A 20690-nucleotide genomic window follows, 5' to 3' on the forward strand; every position below is an offset into this window, starting at 1 on the left:
ACTTTTCTGTTTGTTCGTATCACTGCGCGGCGCCCTGTAGAGGGCTAACTGACGCACTGCAGCCATCGGATCCTTCTGCCTTCGAAAAGACAAACAACTTCTACCGGAAGGATCAGCTGGCTGCAGAGCGTCGATTAGCCGTCTACAGGGCGACGTGACCCCAGCCAGCTTGCTGGACTATTTTCCTCTCGACCAACACCGGACCAGAACTCGTGTCACAGAATACTGTCAGGGGTAAGTTAGTGCTGATCGCACACACTGGAGGTGAGAGTGAAATGGAGATTCATGTTAAAAAATCCAAACGATCACTTTAAAGCAATTAATGGCATTTGTAAAAAAAAAAAAAACGGATTTGTTATTTCTTCAATACCAAATAAGCTTTGAAACATTTAATAATTATTAGGGGTGCACTAATTGATCGGCATCAGTACTGATTTCCTTCATTTTGAAAGGAAGCGTTGATTGGCCGATCTCATAAATAAAACCGATCTCATGTCCCTCCGCAGAGGTCTGAAAAAGTCAGCCATTGTCCTCTTCTGCTCTGAGATGACTAATAGGCTGTTCATTTTTATTTGAAACAACTGTTTCAGATGTAGTTTAAATAATCCAATTGTTGTATTGTTACACAGGTATTATTCTATGTTTTATAATAAAACAAGACTGTAATATTGAAGGTTTATGCTGTTGGTTATGTATAAAATTGTGATCGGCAGGTCAGACTGTAAAAGTCGGGGATCATGATTAGCCAGAAAATTGTGATTGGTGCACCCCTAATAATTATAAAAAAAAAAAACAACAACAATGGAAAAAATATTTTACATATAAGTTTTACCTTGTAAACATGTATTAAACTCAAATCTTAATAATGATAATTCATGAATAATAACATTAACATTTTAAATAGTGTTGTTCCGATACCGATACTGATATCGACAGAGGCCCCGATACTGCATTAAAACAGTGGTATCGGTATCGGTGACGACTAACAAGTAACATGCCGATACCATTAATTCCACTGATATCATGTTATGTCACTGATAAGTGACATCTTCACTGCAAGTCAATCTAAGATATCCTATTGCCCCTTGAATGCTCTGAACCAATGGCAGGACACCTTTTTCATGTTGAGAAAAAAAACAACAACTCTGGTATCGGCCGAGACTGCTTGGTATCAGAATCGGTTTCGGGAGCCAAAAAACAAAACAAAAACATCGTCCTCCAGTCTGTTATCATGTGAGGCAAACAACCCCGGCAAAGTATTTGGAGCTTGGAAAGTTGCGAATATGTCGACATCATGTTTGAAATAAAGTCTGTCGTCGTATTTTGTTTTTTAAATGGTGGCAAGAGAGGTTGAGGAAAAAAACAAAACACTAATTTGGCAACACTGATTTTGCTTTAATAACGTAGCTCCACTCAACAGCCATGTTATTAAACCAAGTGATGCACATTGGCGAAAGCCCTTAAAAATATTTTAAATAAATATGGGCTTGACAACTCGAATTAATCAGTAAAATATGTTAATTGAACTGCCCTTGGTATTATTTTTGCCATTTTCAACAAAAATGCACAACATCTAAGTAACATTGCATCCAGCTAACCTGTTACAAGTATGTTGCAGTACCAATTGCAACAGACAAAATCAGACTGCTGGGGAGATGTGAACAAATACAAAAGCAATACTTTCACATCATTTGGGCTCCCTTGTCATTTCTCACCAATTTGGTGAACTGTTTTCAGAGGGAACACATTTCAATTAAGCATACTGTCTCATACACACCCCCACAGACAGGTTAGAGGACGGATGACTGGAAAATGATATGGGGAGGGGGTGTCATCGGCGAGGATGAGGAGCACAGTAAAGGCTGAGACTATTTGAAATATGAGAAAGACAGCACAATGGAAGTAAAATAATAAAAGCTAATGAGACACGCAAACCGCAAACGGAGAGCAAGCAGAAACAAAGGTGAGAGACAAAGGAGGAAATAAGAGATGGAATCGAGAAAAATAGCAAGAAGAATAGAAGCAGACTAGACAGATTGATAGACGGGGGTGGGTGGTGGGGGGGGTGGAAAGGTGTAGAGCTGATGGAGGGAGCAGAGCGCAGCAGAGCAGGGCAGCTCTCAGACGGCTGTCTAGACAGTGTCAGGGGAGGTGCTGCTGATTAATGACGCACCAAACGCACACGCGCACACACACGCACGCTCCATGGCCTTTAGCGCTTAACACCAACACTATTAAGATCCTCCCATTGTTTAATATTTGTTGACACGGAAGGCTTTTGGGTGCCAGTAAGGGCACCCGACCCAAATGCGTCTGTGGAGACAAAAGCTAGCCAAAAATCAGCCGGTGGAACTTCCCATTCTCTTTGCAACAAGTCAATAATCATTGTCATAATCATGTGTTTGAATCCCTCGGCGGCTGTTTGTGATATTCCCAGTATGTCGCCTCCCGTCGTCGTTTGCAAGCGGCTCCATCTGGCACGGGCGCCACGAAGCAAACAGATCAACGGTCACAGAGACTAGATTGGCGTTTGTCTGTCTTTTGAGGACATGCCAGACTTGATGTGATTTGGAAAGCGGTGCCATGGTTGTATCTGGCGCTGCTTGCAAAGCATTCCTTGTTGATTAAACATTGACAAGCAACCGCATCGGGGATGCCAATACATTTGTGTCCTGGCTAAAGTGAACAATTTGACCATGGTAACCAATTTTCTTGGTGATTCATTCAGACATATTGTATGAAAAGAGTTAATAATCTCACATCTAGGTTTGTACAATTACAAATGGCAGAAATGACTAACTAAAGATGTTTTCTCAGAACAATAAAGTTAAAATATAAATTCTATTGCAACAATTTTCATTACAATTTAACACAGGAGTGGCCAAGATCGGCCCTCGAGAGCCCCTATCCAGCCTGTTTTCCATGTCTCCCTCCTTCAGCGCAGCTGAATCTAATGATCAGCTAATCAGCAAGCTTTGCAGAAGCCTGATAACGATCCTGATCATGTATCAGGTGTGTTAGTGGAGAGAAACATGGAAAACAGGCTGGATAGGGGCTCTCGAGGACCAAACTTGGCCACCCCTGATTTAACATGACACCTACGTAAAAGTCAACCCAAAAGCATTTTTATTCATCTTAGGGTTGGGCGATATGGCCGATAAAAAATAAAATCTCAGCAATCCCCCCCAGTCTTTCTGGATTATTTTAATTTTAATCGATTTTAATCAAAGTAATAACAAACATTTATTTCAAGGTTTCATTAACTAAAATAATAATTCCTGTTCAATATGTTCAGACAACAATAATGTATACTTTAAATATGTTTTTGAAATAAAATATTTGTATATTTTAAATATATCTTAAACAAGTTTTAACATAAACTTAACATTCATAGCTTGTGCAAAAAAAAAAAAAAAGCTAATCATCTTATGTTTTACTTGCTTAAATTCCACAAGTAGTTAGTAACTGCTGTAAACACGTTTTGTAAATCACATCATCCAGTATTAGTATTATTATTGTGAAAAATTACAACTCACAATAACATTTGGGATACAACAGAGTTTAAGAACAACAGCTTTAAATAATCCATAAGAAGAAAAGATTGTATATATCACCTCAAACTCATGATTTAGCTCATTTTTAAAATGACGATTAATCAAATGACGTAAGTCAATTTATTGCCTAAACCGATTAGGGGGAGGCCATTTTGTCACTTGCTGTCAACTGAAAATGACATCACAGTTGTTTCAGCGCTCAGATAACGACCAATCACGGCTCACCTGCTTTCAGAAATCGGTCATGTGACGTTAGCAAGCTGAGCCGTGATTGGTCGTTACCTGAAGCCCTGAGCAACTGCAATGTCATTCAGTCAAAATGGCCACCCCCAGAGATGGACAAAAAACGGTTGCATTTTGTTGCCTAATTCATATTCAACAAACACAATATGAATCAGAATGCTGTGTTTAGGCTAGTTCATACAACATAATGTATAGAATATTTGGGGGCGGGAGGGGGGGGATGTGACTAACCCCCTTTAAGAACAACAAAATAAAATATACACTTTTATTGTCTTTTGTTGTTGTTGCTGTATTTGTTTATTTTTCGGTGAGACATATCTGATGTCATTGAGGTTACATTTATTAAACCTCCACATGTCACGTCTGCGTCAAAAGTTTGGACTGCCTTATTATGTCATTCCTGAGCAAACGTTTCCAACAACTCCAACTCTGGTTGGGTAACATAAGCAACAACAGAAGACTCACAAAACACAAAAGTAAATAGCTGATTAAATTCTAGTTGGGCCTGAGGTGTCTCCTTTCTCCATAGATTCAAAATGCAGATAGCTTACATTGTTGGGGAGAAAATTGAAAATTGTTAAAGCCCAGTATTGTAATGTGAAATCCAATGGCCACTGTACAACACAATTATTCATGATAGAAAAAAAAATCCACACATGTAGTTATTCTACCTATCCATAGTGTTGACAATGTCAATCAGTGAACTTGACGTCTATATTGGTGTTTGTGTACAAGTGAATATGCTGTTGTGGGAAAATACCAATTCGGTCAATTTGTTGTCTTTTCAGAAAGTTGTTTGAGTTTGTCTTCAAGGCTGTGTCTGCCTCCACACACAGTGTGGTAGTCTAGGTGCAGGAGAGTTCAGTGTCGCAATGTGTTACCTCTGAGGCTCCTTGTCGCGAATTGCTGTCTGATGGCCACAGGCACCCATCCTACGCAAACACAACCAAAGAAAGACAATGACAATGCATCTTTTGTCATCAAATCACCAACTGAAACTACAACTCTCTTTTCCTAATGTTGACAAAGTGTTTAGATAATACATGTGACACATTCACATACTAAAAAAAAACAAAAAAAAAAACACCCTGAAATGTCTGTCTTGTGAAATCACGAGATATTTTGTTTCTGCAAAAAGGGCAACGAAAGAAATGCTAACTAGAACAAATTGCAGCGCAACAAAAGCTGAAAACAAAACTAAATATTTGCCCTTTTCAGCCACAAGGAACATGCAGACGTGATCTTCGCCACATGAAAGAGAGGCAGCATGGAAGTGACAACAAAGTAATGCAGCCACCCAAATAACTGTTTTCTGCTTTGATACATAGTGACCTCAAATTATTTCCGCACTGAGGATGTTTCACGAAACTAAACCAGCAAGGCTCGTTTTTAAACTGCTCGTTTTTACACTATTATTTTGGCTGGTGTAAGGTTCTGATGTTGCATTTTGAGTATTTTTGTCAATCTTGGCTGCTTTTGCAAAAATAATTCATGTTTTGAAAGAACTGAACAAAAGCAAAAAAATAAATAAATCTGCTAGCAGAGCTACTATTTGGTGCTTAGCGATGATGAAGGCACCAGACCAACAGGTCAATCTTTTACAAAGTATGATGCCTCATGGCCATCATCAAAAGCAACACATATGGTATAATAACCCAAATTAGGGCAAGAATTATTTATACTCTGGTAAAATGTAGGGATGTAATGATAAGGGCAATATCGTGATATTAAAACTGCCACAATATTGTCGTCGTCATGTTCACGATATTTAAAAGCAACACATCTGTTCAAAAAGTCAGATTGATTTCCATTTGTGCAGTTCTAGCAGCCTTTGGTGGCTACTTTTTTATAGTGCAATTACATTTTCATTAGGGATGTTTTGGCCCTTCTATATTTAAAATTCTATGCTAATCGTCAGATGATTGTCGTAATATGTTTGTGAAGTGAGTCAATATGTGGAGGAACTCAATGTGTGCGTGCATTAGCAAGTCAGTTCCTCAATATTTTTATATATCTTATATTTATATATAATACGTATAATTTTATATTTTTCATTGCTGTTATGTACAAAAGCACAATATTGTGTGTGTTTTTTTTAGCATGACCTCATTTTTTTATTTTATTTTTTTACAATATTGTAACCCTTTTTTGTATCGCCAACCTCCCCAAAATATTGTGATAATTATCGTATCATGAGCTTCATATCGTGATAATATCGTATCGTGATGTTTGGATATCAATTATATCCCTAGTAAAATGCTCGAGATTATTCAACTTGAGGAGCCTTTCAAATTGTGCAAAAAATGTTCTCAATTTTCATACAATTATCCAAGAACATCAGTCCAATAATTAGTTTAATTACTATTTCAAAATATAAAAATAGGAATTGGCATTGGGACGATACAGGGCCTTATTTTAACGTATCGTTACTCACGATGGTGATACCACTATCATCTGCTACTCTTGTTCTGATACCACTTTTTGGCTTCAGATACCTGTGCCGTATCAGCCGAAGCCAATACAGTACCGTCCGATACCATGCCATTTGAAAAAAAAAAAAAAACACTTTTTATTTTTTTATTTTTTTTGTCTAAAGAACTGCATATTCACTTGGATGTAAAATCATGACTATCTTGGTCAGGCACTGCTTGAAAACCTTTGTGAAACAGGAAATGCATGCACTGAACACCTGTGATCACACATCAGTGAGTGTGCTCTGCGTTCAAATTTCTCAACTAGTAGGGGTGTGCCAAAAAAAAAAAATCGACTCATTAAAAAAAAATCGAGATTCTTCGAATCGAATCGAAATTAATATCCAAACATTGATTTTATTTAAATTAGAAATAATAATAAAAAAGGCACTTACAATACAAAATCAATAAATATTTAAACAAAAAAAAAAAAAAAAGACACTTTAATGTCTGTCATTTTGTCTTGCAAAGCAGACTGGAGTAGATCATAATTTTTTGCATATCTGTAAATTGAAGCAGAAATCATTTGTAATAAATACATGTAAAAAAATAATAATAATAAACCAAATAATTTAGAATCGAAAATCGTTTGAATCGAGAATCGAAAATTGATTCTGAATCGAATCGTAGACCCAAAAATCATAATCGAATCGAATCGTGAGACAGTCAAAGACTCCCAGTCCTATCAACTAGTATCGGTAAATGGCATCGGCCCATTATTTGTTATCTGATACCGATGGCGGGCGGCACGGTAGTCGAGTGGTTAGCACGTCCGCTTCCCAGTTCTGAGGTCTCCGGTTCGAGTCCAGGCTCGGACCTTCCTGGGTGGAGTTTGCATGTTCTCCCCGTGCCCGCGTGGGTCTTCTCCGGGTACTCCGGTCTCCTCCCACATTCCAAAGACATGCATGGCAGGTTAATTGGGCGCTCCGAATTGTCCCTCGGTGTGCGTGTGAGTGTGGATGGTTGTTCGTCTCTGTGTGCCCTGCGATTGGTTGGCAACCAGTCCAGGGTGTCCCCCGCCTACTGCCCAGAGCCAGCTGAGATAGGCGCCAGCAGCCCCCGCGACCCTTGTGAGGAATAAGCGGTCAAGAAAATGGATGGATGGATGGATGATACCGATGGCAGCGTTTTAATGCAGTACTGTATCGGCACATTATCAGCTACTATCTTGTGGCCATTTTATGATTGGAAACTAGAAATTAGAAGAAGAGAAAATTGCCATTTTAAAGAACTCCATTGGGATACATAAATTTTAATTTAAAAATATCTGTCATTGTTTTTAATCGGTGACCTCTCAGGAGTTGAGAATTCGTACTAGTATTGGTCTGGGGAAAAAAAAAAAAAAAAAAAAAAAAAAAAAAAAAAAAAAAAAAGTGGTATCGAACATTCCCATATAAAAATATCCAAAATTGCAAATATTTGAAATGGATGGGCCTATCAGAACTTTTTATATTCTTTTTGTCACTTTTGAATGTCATTTGTGTGCGCACGTCTGTCCCACTGTGTTGACATTTCAGAAGAGGGGGTGTGGAGGCGCCACAGTCTAGATGGCGCTATGGTGAATTAAACATCAAGGCTCTGAAGAAACCAATTCAGCAGTTTCACCTCACAGTTGGGCGCAAAGCAGTGAAAGATCCGTTTAGCTTGAGACCGCATTACAGACAACAAACTGCTGAGCTCTGTTTGTCTTGCTTCGGAGAGGAACACATTTGAACGACTTGTCACAGGAACGATGAATGAGCAAATGCTCAAGCAGGCATTACCGAAAAATTGAGAGGGACAACATCTCGGTATAATGGCTGCCAGTCACCTCCAGTGATACTAACCTGCTGCAGGGAATGCTCATGCCTCCGGGCCTGGCTCTGCCTGGTTATGAAGGTGGAGAGCTTGTAATGGTTGAGCAGGCAGATGATCACCACCACCATGACTGTCATCACCACGATGATGATGATGATCTGAACAAACTCCAGTTCAGCTGCAAACAAACACACAAGGAGAAAACAGATTGCAGCATTACTAACGGTGTCTTGTGGATCCCAAAATGTCATCAACATTATTTGGCTACCCAAGTCAAGCTATACTGTACAGTCCAACTAACAACAGATGGACAAAATCATCCTGTCTCCATGTACTCTCGCTATTTTAGACTCTATTGTTATTGTGCAAAAACACTGACTTCTTCACGGTAATATGTGATATGAATTTAGGAACAAGTTTGGTGGTAATTTATGTAGGATCTAATTGATATGTTGCTATAGTTTGTAATCAGCAGACAAAAGCAAATGATAAACATGAATGTAAGTGGGGTCCAAATTGTGGTTCAATACAATTCAGCCAGGCTGCTTTAACGCTTCCACACCAGCAGGGGGAAGCATAAGTCCAATTCTACATTCTTGAGTTTCAGCAGTACAGTATACATACTGCATGATACACTATTTTAATTGGATTTACTAATGCATAACGCTTGTATTTATGAATTAACTTGAGTGAACAAACTGAAAACACTTCCACATGTATATTGCTAATCCGTGCAATTGGCTGGTAACCAGCCCAGGGTGTATAACCCCGCCTCTCGCCCAAAGGCAGCTGGGATAGGAAACAGAATTATGTTTGTACTGCCTTGAAATCAAATCATGTCTGAACAGTCAAATTGACCAAACAAGCCATGAGGGATAAGACTGATCGACAGTCGCTCTCATGTCTGTATCCCGCCAATCACATTTGTTTTTTGTTGCCGTTTCCCCCCCCCCAGTCTTGTGAGTTTGCTCTTAAAAGAACTGTATCTAATGCTTAATTTTATACCATTTTCTGAAGAATGTGACATTGCCAACAAAGCTTAATCATCATGGAAAAATGCCAATTCTGATGTAATTGTGTAAGTAATGGAAGTAACTAAGTAATTAGTGAAGTAATTGTGTATTCAAACACATTTCAATAGCTCAGTTTCGTTTGTATGTGCTCCCATGACAAAAAAACTGAGGCACTTTGTCCGTGACGTGACATAATCGACTTATGAGGGCGCTACCAGCATGAGGGTGTGTCTTGCACAGAAAGTCAAGCCTTTCTGTAAGCCTGGTATGAATATCACTCCCTGTGTTCATCTGATGTGTCAAAACTAGAAGACTCAATTGGAAGAAAACAAGAAACAGCTAACGCAAATAAATAAAAATACTGTGACAGCAGTTGAAAACCACATCCTAAAACATTTAGGAGGAAACAAGCTAGAGGAGGAGTTAAGAAGAGAGGAAGGAAGAATGAGGGCAAAACAAAGAGGCCTAAAACCGCTGCATGCGCCCAGAACACAGTGTACAGCACTTCTTCTGACAGTGACCAAGAGAACGCCGTGTGCTGGCAGTCTGCATTACCAGCACCAGTCAGATGTTATTACAACAGTAATCCACTTGTCAAAACAATAGCAGTCTGGCGTCTGGAGTACCCTTATTCCTTCGGCAGTCTGAACATTTTTGCATTGCAAGGCAGCCTTCTTGATTCTTCTTTTCTGATGTGACAAGAGAGGCTACGGAGTTGAATTCTAACATGTGAAAGTCACCTTTAGCAGTTAACTCTGATAAAAGAAATATAAAATACATCAATGAATGATCAATTGGGTCCAAATGCAAAAGCAATACAGAAAGCAGACCAGCAAGCTTATGAAGACTTTGCTGTAAATACAAGACAGTACATGCCACAATAAAAACTCAAGCCGTTACAACTTAATGGTTCTTGTTGAGAATATGAGCATGTCAATACACTCAGTCTAAAGACAGAAAAGCAAATGTAAACACTGATGGCCTCACTCCACAAGCCAGCCTGCTAACTTGGTTAGTGAGGGTCAACTCAGTTGACTTTCATCAGTTATGATCAAGCAATGGAAGAATCTCTATGTGAACATTCTGAAGAGAGGTGCAATGAATAAACAAGTCAAGTCAAGTCACCTTTATTTATATAGCGCTTTCAAACAGCTTGAGCTGTCACAAAAGCACTTTACAGAAAGACAATAACACTTACATAACAAAAAGACTAACAGCAATACAACAGAATTACTGATTAATCAATTATTATTTTGATTATCGATTAACTGTTTAGAGACCTTGTTAAATTTAAAATGACCCAAATCCTTGGACTTCAGCCTCTCAGCGATAAATTTATTCAGATTTCGGTTGTCCTCCATGAAAGCAGACTGATTAGCTTTGTGTTGAATCAAAATAAAACAAAACAGAACAAAATTCTCAACAACAAATCAATCCATTAATTGGTTATTTCGCTCACTCCTAGCCAATGACAAGTACGTATACATGTGAGGGAAAACACAACAGGATCCCAGACACTGAAGATAGAAAATACATACCATCATCCATGGAAATAAAAAAATAATAATGCAGCAATTAAGGAGAGCAAGCAACAGCAAATATACAGTGGCCTGCCTGATGGCACCATTTGGACATTTGAGTGAGAGCGCAAGCGTGAGCGAGACAGAGAGTGTATTGAGGGCCAACGAGAGGTCACACGGTTCAATAGACCAGTCAGTGCAAAGAGGCGGTCAATAAAGAGCAGCCACAGGTTGTAGACACATTCAGACCCGTGTTACCTCGTTGTAGGAAAGGGACAAAACAATATTTGAGTGTTAAATAAAACATATTTCATTATTTAATTTCTTCTGTGTACTAATATTTTGTTACATATACGTTTAGTAAAAGTGGTTCACTTGCATTACAAAGCCTTTTTTTAGTCACATACTGAGTTTTAGTACTAGTAGGTGTTCTAATACATCAACTACTATACGTCACTGAAATGTGACAATTGTTATTGGTGGCAAAATATTGTGATATCTTGTAAGTTATGAATAATTTACAACCGTACCCCACAGGGAAGAAATACGTGCAGTACATTTTCTAATTTGTTGTACAGTTTGGAGATTGTTGTGTACACTAACAACAGCGTGACTACAAATTAATTCTTAATGAAATGAAAGGCAGAGAAATATTTTGTGCTCACTCACTTTTGTTACTAATAAATGGCAAACTCACCCTGTTTGGGCCTGAATAGAAAATTAGGATAACAGCTGTCTAGAGAGCTATTCACAAAAAGCACATTCATTTGGGACCTCTTAACAACAATTTAACAGCTGAGCTTGCACCTTGCATCTAACCTCAGTTACTGTCAGAACCAGCCTGTCTGGTTTGGCTTTACAGTTTTTCCCTGAATCATAACACTGTTTTGTCTACGATTCAGTGGATGTATGCTGACAGTAGAGCTTGAGCGCGAATAGAATGGACCATTAGCCACCTGCTAATTTCAGATAATCAGACCATTAGAGCCAAACAGAGCACAGCCCCAAACGCCAATACAACAGTTTAAGGAATCACTGCAACAGATGGCAAATCGGGAAAACGCAGCCTGTCGGTAAAACAACAAAGCTTGACCATTTTGGAATATAAAACAGGAAACCTTGTTGCACTAACTGGTGATTGTCTCTCATAAACATGGCAAATTAGAAGTCAGTAAGTGTGTTTATTTAATGTGGATCTATTTTGGAACCTTTTTGTGGTACATCTCAGAGTTAGAAAAGGATTTGGAACAAGCAATCAAAATGATAACAATACTAATGTGCTGAGAAACGTGCTGCCAGTGCGTTTTGCTACACTGGTCTGCAAGTTTCAGGCGCGTGACCCAAATTCCCTCCTTCTCAACCAACCTGCTCTATAAAACATGCAGAAAGTTAACTGAGGCAGAGACCAAAAATAAAGGACGCTTTCTTTGCTTAAACTTGGTTCTCCTGAGACATCTAGCTAAGCTAGAGGGCCTGCTGAGTTCACAGCCTGCTGCCCACCGCACACACACACATGCGCACGCACAGCCCTGTCTCCTGCCACTGCCGTTACCATGGTAACACTTCAGCATGGTGCTGTGATCAACAAGGCCCGGAGCTGCTGGGGCACCATGGCAGCGACCTAGCTGGCATGCACGCTCACGCAGTGTCACTGACAGATAGAAGATGGGAAGACAGCGGAAATGAGGAGCACCCACACTTCAAAAGACGGGACAAGTTAAAGGAAAAGGGAATGGTAGGAAAGTAATGAAAGGCAAGAGAGTCCAGGCACAACTGGGTGCACACGCAGTATACGCACACACCTCTTTCTCCCTAGGGGGAAGTTCTCTGCACGGTCTAGACGTCTGGCATCAGTCTGGAAGAAACCGTTTCTCTAAACCAGTGTGAGAATGAGTGTGACAGCACACAGGAGAACTCAGCCCAGTCGGATCGCCTCCCATACTACAGTAAAGTCACTTCAGCCTCCCAACCTAGTTTAGTGCAGTTCAACCCAGAGTAGAAAGGGCTCGATTAAGTGCCGTGTGCACAGTGAGTGTGAGCTGGTGAGAAAAAATAAAATTAAAAATCCCTCCACAAGTATCAGTGGGACAGGAAAAATATAGACTGTGAGACATTTCCAAAAAAAAAAAAAAAAAAAAGAAACTGTTAAAAGAGGAGGAAGAAACGCGAAAGCAGAAAGCGACACTGTGTGAGACAGAAGGTGCTAGACATGAAAAAGCGACTCAGGGCTTCAGAAAAAAAAATAATTACAGCTCTTCTTTTCTCCAGTCTGCCTCCTCTTTCCTTCTTCCTGACTCAACTCAACGCAATCAGACGCACTTTTAATGCTACACTGCATTCATTGGCATACAGTTGGCCCATGAGAGGAATAAACTGTTCGTCAGCAATGGACCGAGCCTAGTTTAGGGCTGGTTTATACTTTATTTGGCTGTTTTCATGCTGCCTTCAGGTTACCAAAACGCCACACAAGAGTCAAAGTATCTGATTCTGTACACAAAAATGTTAAGGACTGTATACAATGCAAAATACAGCCAAGCGTATTCCAAAGTAACAGGTGGCACAATAACTTTTTCCTCTAAGTCCATTTAATGTGCATATTGTAAACAAAGGGTGTTTTATAAGACCCTTTAAGTATATTTCAGTGATGCTTCTGAATACATTAAAGGGGAAGTCGACCCAAAATGTTCTTTGCAATAATATGTCGTATGGGCACCTACTGGTCTAAAACGCGACATTCTGATTGTTGTTTGTGGAATATGAGTTAAGCAACAAAATCCACACGTTTTTACCCATCTCAAGGGGGTGGCCATTTCGTCTTATTTTACAAACACACTATTAATCAGAATACTGTACCGTGTAGGTGTTTAGACTAGTGGGACTGCATAGAACGCATTATTGTAAAAAACATTTTGAGCTTGACTTCCCCTTAAAATATACACTAAGTGCTGAAAAAGTGCAAACACTGAAAATAATTTATTATGAAATTGTTGAGACTTTAACTTTAATCGATTCTTTGTCGCCATTTCAGTTGTCCAGATTTTCTTCATCAGGCTAAAAACAAGCCCAAGTATAAACATCAGTTTTCTGGCATACAAGTCCGCCCTCCACCACTGTATACCTGCAAGTACATAAAACGTCTACCAAATACACAAACATGCTAAACTAGACTAGCCCCGGGACGAAAATGAAGATGTGCCTATTTTTACGGCAAGCACAGTCTAGTTAGTTTCTGTCCCCAAATTGCGAGATGTGAAGGGGTCACAGCAGCCACGTCCACCGGAACACCCAGCCAGGTGGAATGTGGTCCCAAACACGGTAGACTTTGTGACATATGAGGTTTCGGTCTGACGCCAATGATATTTTGTCTGAGTACTGAGTAAGTTCACTTTTTGCTGAAGTAGGCAAGATATGATGAGGAGGCCCAGTGCTGAGCTGGCAATATACTTTGCCTTGGCAAATGACTTACAGATCTGCACCATCTCCATTTGCATGAATACAACATGAGCTAAGATTTAAAAAATATGCAGGGCCTAACACATCATGAATATTACAATATTACCTAATATTATCAATATTCAATGTTGCAATATTCATGAACTGCAGTAAAATAGAGGGGCACAAAATGTATTCTCTGTGTACTCTCGAGTGGGATGGCCTCCTTTGTCCACCAGGAGATTGACTCACTGGTACATTTTTATTTACAAGGCTATGCTTGGACTGCTGCCCTCTTATATTTGTAATTTAATCACATTGAAAAGTGTTGATTCTTATGCTTTGCGTTCCAATGATCTTTTGTTGCTCTCTGTTCCATTTGCCCGCACTGAGCTGGGGAAAAAGGCTTTTGTTTTCTCTGCCCCTTCTGCATGGAACATGTTGCAAAAGGACTGGAAACTAACGGAACTTGTTTCATTGAACGATTTTAGATCCAGATTAAGAGCACTTGAGACGGCCTCATTGATTTGTAACTGTTTTATATAATTTTTATGTGATTGTAAGTGAAACTTTTATTTGTAACTGTAATGAAAACTGTTTTGCTGTTTTGGCCAGGACTCCCTTGAAAAAGAGGTTCTTAATCTCAACGTGACTATCCTGGTTAAATAAAGGTTAAATAAATAAAAAATTCATTTTGTCAATGACGTGACCAGCGCTTGGCTGGCTCAACATGCGCCTGCAGAGTCACAGACACGTAGACATGTGCACACTCCTGCACAGCCAAAGCCCGTTCCCCAGGTGTGTGTGTGTGCTTGCCTGTGCGCATGCATGTGTACATTTATCGGAACTAGACAGACAGGATAGTGTCTAGACACCCCCCTCCTCCTCCCACCTTCACTGAACTGACTGAACCAGACTAGAAAGGTCAAACTAATGTCAGGGGTAGAAAGAGTGTGTATACATGTTGACCAGGGTCAGCCAGGGTCAGCGTGTGAGTGGGTGTAACCCCGGGTTTTCACCGGATGCGGTTGCGGTGCGGTTGCGGTGCGGTGCGTCTTGACTGCGTGCTCCGGACGGGTCAATTTTTTTGTCAATCCACACCGGCTCCGCACAGCTGCGGTCCGGCAGCTCCGTCGCCGCCCACTTCCCAACGTGTCTCGCGGGACCGCGCGCGCGCGATCATGTGGCATTTCACAACGACAAACATACAGAAAGTCTGCTCAACAGAGAAGCAGAAAGAGAGGTGGACTTCTTTTGATTTAACCTTTTCTTCTTCTTCTGCTATGAGATTCCATGCAGCATCCTTTTTTTGGTTGTCCTTGTAAAGTATATTAATAACGAGAGTCGGGTCAGTGCGGGTCCACTCTTTATTTCTGTCTTCCGCGTCCGGCTGCCGCTCAGTACGGCAAGCGAGACGGGCACAACAAGCAATCGCGAACATCAAACTCACAATACATTACAGTCCTTATAAAAAGGATGTGCCGTGTCATATATTATTTTGTGGTTTTCCACCTCCAATATAAACCTCTCCTCGTCCATGTTCGCTGGTGTCTAAACCGTGAATGAGCACATGGCCCGGCGACGCCCACGTCACGTTTTGCTGAAAAACTTGTGAAATAGGAGCTGGCGAGTGTTTTATTCTGAAAGGTAACCGGAAATTTATTTTGAAACTGCCTCGGTCTTCCTGTCCCGCTCGATGTGTTTTGTGCTAGCTTGCCATTTGCCGGAGGCCTACCGCTGCGGCGTCCGGCAAAAATAGAAAATAGGCTATCCTTGCGGAAGGCTTGCGGCACGCCGCAGGCCTTCCGCAGTCGACACGCAACGCACCCGCAAGCGGTGTAAACTGCACCATTCGAATGAATGGAATCTAATTGCTTGCGTCGCCGGACCGCACCGCAACCGCACCGCAACCGCATCCGGTGAAAACCCGGGGTAATGGAGTAAGCGCCAACTTGCTGTCGCATGTTCCTTGCAACTTACTTTCAAACAAGGCTCAAGCAGAAATGCTTGGTTGACTACTGATTTGATTGTAAGGGTCAATTAGGCTAACTGCACATGGATAATTTAAAAAGCTGTATATCTTTTGACACGGGGTCAAAAGGATCCATGTGCGCAAAAAGAAGAAAAAGATAAAATCTGAAAAGGATGTATTTTGTTACAAGAAGCTAACTGAAACAGAGTTATACATTTGCTGGTGGTAAAGGCGGACAGATGTTGAAGGCAGACAAACAAAGTGGGGCATCTTGTGTCTCATCTGAACAACAAAACAGCGGAACGCAGGAAAAAAAAGAAGCAAAAAAAAAAAAAGAGGAAGCAGAAACAAGTGGGCTTTTGTTTGTCTGTGAGCTTCGTTACAGCACCCTAGTTCCCATCCTCATAGTGGAGACATGAAAGTCTCGGGGTCTGCGCTTTCTACATCAGTCGGGAGTGCAGGCACCTCCCAGATGTTGGGTGTTGTGTTCAGCAAAAAAAAAAAAAAAAAAAACAGCAGGGTGAGGTCTGGCACATGAGTCATCCAGATTGAAATGATTTATTCTCTTGGCATTGGGAACCCTTATTGGGTAGTATGAGTTTTTTTTCATGTTTTGGTTCTGATGAGAATTTGACAAACTGACATCTGGAAAATAAAATTTAGCTTGAGAGTACAATTTTCAATTTTTACAGGATTCAAGGCAGAAGCAGCACAGCTTCAGCAGACAAACAGCAAACATACTCTTGGGGCTAATGTTTAAAATGCATATAGTGTGCCAGCATGTTCTCATCCTACCCACTACATTTCTAAAGTTGGCCAAACATCATGGTAATCACTCAAGGCCGACTACGGCTCTTGACTTTAGGCTTTATTTCACTTAATAAACCCGTTTTTTTCCCCCCTTACTTTCTTCTGTATTTATTTATTTAGATGTTATAATACAGTGCTATGCTTGGGGCAGTTTAGTTAATAGCATAATAATGAATTTAAATGAGGACATTTGATTTGTCGAGTAAAATGAGAACAAAACAAATTAAACTCGTACCGTAAGTTCAGGATGGGATCTTTTTGAGAAATAGGCCATTGTTTGGCTGATTTTTTTTTTGTATTTACTTGCGACCAAATATTTGAGATATCAGAGCTTTACGGGTTTGGAAGGTAACAGACAAGCCCAATATCATTTTAACCCGTCATAGAATCTGCAGTGGTGCATGTGCATAAATTATTTGTGGATGAGCATCGCTTGAAAACAACCTAGCATGTACTCAACTCACTACTAGCAAAGAACCACAACACTTTTCACTGTTTTAAGAGGGAGAAACGTCTCATGAGTTTTTATTTGAATTTTCAAGAAATGTGAAAATAAAACTGAATGGAAAAGCTAGAAATTCGTAAAAGGGCCCACAATTAAAAAAAAAAAAAAAAAGTTTTTACACTTGTAGGGGGCGGATACTGAATTGCTCTTTATGCATTTTTTTTTTCCATTTTTATACATACACCCGATTATTTGATAGAATTTTCAGTAGAATATGCGAATACCAAAAAAATCAATAACTGCAGCCTTAAGTATGTATATACAAATGAAAGGCTGCAAACAGGTCTTTGACATGCTGTCTAATTGTGCTGAGCCAACAGTGCAAAAGCCAACATGCTTAAGTTGCTCAATAGACTTCACCAGATGACTAGCACCTCTTCCGCTCTGTATTCCACCCATAGAGTTGAGATGCTTAAAAACCATGAAGCAATGCCTCACAGGCAGGATTAAGCAGAAGCAAGAGACCCAGTCGGAAAATAGAGGAAGAGAGCAAAAACAAAGATAAAGAGAAGGAAAAAGAGACCTGGTTAAACAGTGTGACTGCTAAATAGGGAGGCAACATCAAAATGGGCAAAACAAGAACGTACATATCGGAAAGGCACGTTTTGAGATAAACAAATGCATGCTCCCTCCCAGGACACTAGGTCATGACCGCAGGCTAAACTTGGTGTGGTGCTGAGCAATATCTGCTGACAAAGGAAATTACAAATATATAAAAAAGAAATCTGAAGTCAAATAAGAAGTAACACAGTGGTGTATACCAAAGAGCTACGGAATCAAATGTATGGAGATTACAAAAAAAAAAAAAAAAATTCTCTTGTGATTGAAATGATAATTGACATGAGGCATTTTTCCACCGCTAGAACTTTTGGAGAGCTTTTCAGTTTACCTTGGTAAAATTCAGTTCTCGCATTTTTCCACCAACAACAATTACCAGGGTAAATAAATCCCCCAGGGGACATCCAAGTACTATCTCAGCAGCAGGGTCTTGCTGAGCCAGGCAGGAACTTCGAGGGGCGGGCTGCAATGACCACGGCTGATTGGTCAAATTTGGGGGGGGGGGTTGTTTTTACATCGGCTGGACTCAATCAAACGCATTTGAATAATTACAGAGAACTCAAAGACTGCCGTGAAGCTGTGGAAACACAATTCTAAATTCCCTGCTGAACTTTTACAACCAAGAACTCCGTTTACCCAGAACTCAAAGTTCCTGGGCTTGTTGGTGGAAAAACAGCTATTTACATTTTTGAAAAGTCCCAACGTATAATTTATCCATCAACTAAATTAACAACAAAAAATGTCCAAGTAAAAGTATGTAAAATATATTGTACTTCGCCCAAAACAGTGACATCTGCGAACTCGAGGAAAATGAGATTTGTATGATGATGCTATCATCAAAATGTTTAAGAGCGTTTGCATCACTTTGCTGAAATGCTATGAAGAATGGTTGCTCGCCCAGGTCTATAGATCATCCATTTTAGCCCATTTTAGTGTCCAGTGAGTAAACAGTCTGTCGTCCTCCTGTGGGTCCTCTGACAAACGCCCACATGGTTAAAAGCGCCGTAAAATATCCTAGCTGTTTCTGGATGATCTATTTTCTGGACAGACACATTTGGAATTTAGGTGAGACGGTAATAATGGAAATCACCACAACACAGACTTCCTTCTCTTCTCCGTTTGATCTCCTGTCAATTTCCTATTGTTATATTGTTTGCCTTGTCACTCTCCACACACCTCCTTTCCACCCACAACACCATCTTTCTTCATTTTGTACTCTGTCTTTATGTGGAAGCATCACTGAGGGAGTTCAACTGAAGGTGAAGATTGTAGCATGGAAAATAAGCGAGTAGCTACTGACTTTAATGTGGTTGTACAGTGGCAAACTCTTGGCCAATACAGGCTGTAACCAGTGATGTACTGTATAGGATCGAAGCAAAAGATTGGGCGCTATGGCCTTACAATAAAATCCCCAATTTCATTCTTTCAGATTTTTTTAAAATATATTTTTAACATTTTTTACAAGAATCATATTTTACCTCTTATAGAAAAAGCAAATGAGAACAGACATTGAAATGTTTTTCTCTCCATCATTAACTTGCATTAACTTCCGAAGAAATAAATGAAAATCTTTTATTTCCAGATAATGAGCTTCCTCTTGGAAAATGTCCCTTTTGCAAACATTGGCTTTTAAACAATGATTGACATTTTTACCTATTTTCTGACTAATTGAATCTTAAATTTATGTTTGTGAATTTTCTGCACATTCAATTTGGAACGGTGTCTTGTTTTTGAATACATCGATGGAAGTTAAATCTTTTTAATAAATCTAGCTCATCGATTAATTGACAAAATTTGAGAAATTATTTGATTATTAAAATAATCATTAGTTGCAGCCTTAGTTTGTACATAGCTATACAATTACACTTATTATACATCAGGCGCATACTGCATTTTAGTGCAAATTGAATGCAGTTCCTTTTTTGCAGTGGAGGGGGAGGTACACATTCATAAGTATGAAAATATAAAATTAATAAGTGAATTAGCAGTGCCGTCAGGTCCTGTATGCATCATAACCGGACATGGATTGCATTAACAGTTCCATAGCTGAGGTAATGTTTTGAAATTTAGGATTTGAAAAGGAAAACAATAACATTTACAGACTACAGTAAACTTCAATGGTTTGCAACAGAACAACTCTCCGTGCAACCTTGGTTTAGGTGATCTGCTGGGTTAATCTGTTTGGCAGATGGGGCGGGTTGCGGGTTAGCAGGGGCTGTGCACTCTGATAGTAATGGGACAGCCCAGGGTTGGGCCAGGCCGGATGCTGTGACCATGACCTATATTAATAATTCACACAGGATCATCATGCTGCTCAGAGCAGGAGTCCTAATCGTAATTAGCAACACAAGCAAGCAGACACATCAGCATCTAGGGGAATTCCAAGTGGGAAATGGCCGCTTAGGGTGAACAGAATTGAAGTGTTTAGACAATGGGTTGAATTGTTTTTTTGTTTTTTTTTAACAAAATCATTTTTCTCTTGAGCAAATAAGGATGTTTGATACCACTTTTCTTCATACCAATGCTACTCAACTCTTTAGTTTTAACTAATACCGATACCAAATGCCTGTAATACTAGTACTTTGAGTTCTAAATGTGTGCGTGGGTGGAGTTGTCTTTCTTTTGGTATTTTTGTACACGAACAGGAGAGGTGTATGGTCTAGAGACGCAAGCATAAAAGGACTTGTTGGAGTCCATGTAAGAGATCAACGCACACAATATACGTTTATAACGAAAAGCAAGAAGATCTCAACTGTGGAGGATGTAAAGTTAGCCCCTGTGAAATGGGAACTTGGAGACCGCCTTGCATCCCCAA

General features: G+C 39.9%; 1 protein-coding gene across 4 annotated transcripts in view; it reads right to left on the minus strand.

Annotated features, from left to right (window-relative positions):
• LOC144022177 (low-density lipoprotein receptor class A domain-containing protein 4-like) overlaps positions 1 to 20690 on the minus strand; it is a 195324-nt gene that overhangs the window by 8371 nt on the left and 166263 nt on the right. For 3 of the 4 annotated variants that reach the window (XM_077526748.1, XM_077526749.1, XM_077526750.1), the window contains 2 exons: positions 8095 to 8243; positions 4679 to 4729 (listed from right to left, as the gene is read on the minus strand). In XM_077526748.1, coding sequence (XP_077382874.1) covers positions 4679 to 4729; positions 8095 to 8243 — 200 coding nt within the window. Of the gene's footprint in view, positions 1 to 4678; positions 4730 to 8094; positions 8244 to 12400; positions 12525 to 20690 lie in introns of those variants that run through there. The other variant, XM_077526751.1, reaches the window with a different exon arrangement.

Source organism: Festucalex cinctus, chromosome 7, assembly GCF_051991245.1.
Source record: "Festucalex cinctus isolate MCC-2025b chromosome 7, RoL_Fcin_1.0, whole genome shotgun sequence".
Classification (NCBI taxonomy): Eukaryota; Metazoa; Chordata; class Actinopteri; order Syngnathiformes; family Syngnathidae; genus Festucalex; species Festucalex cinctus.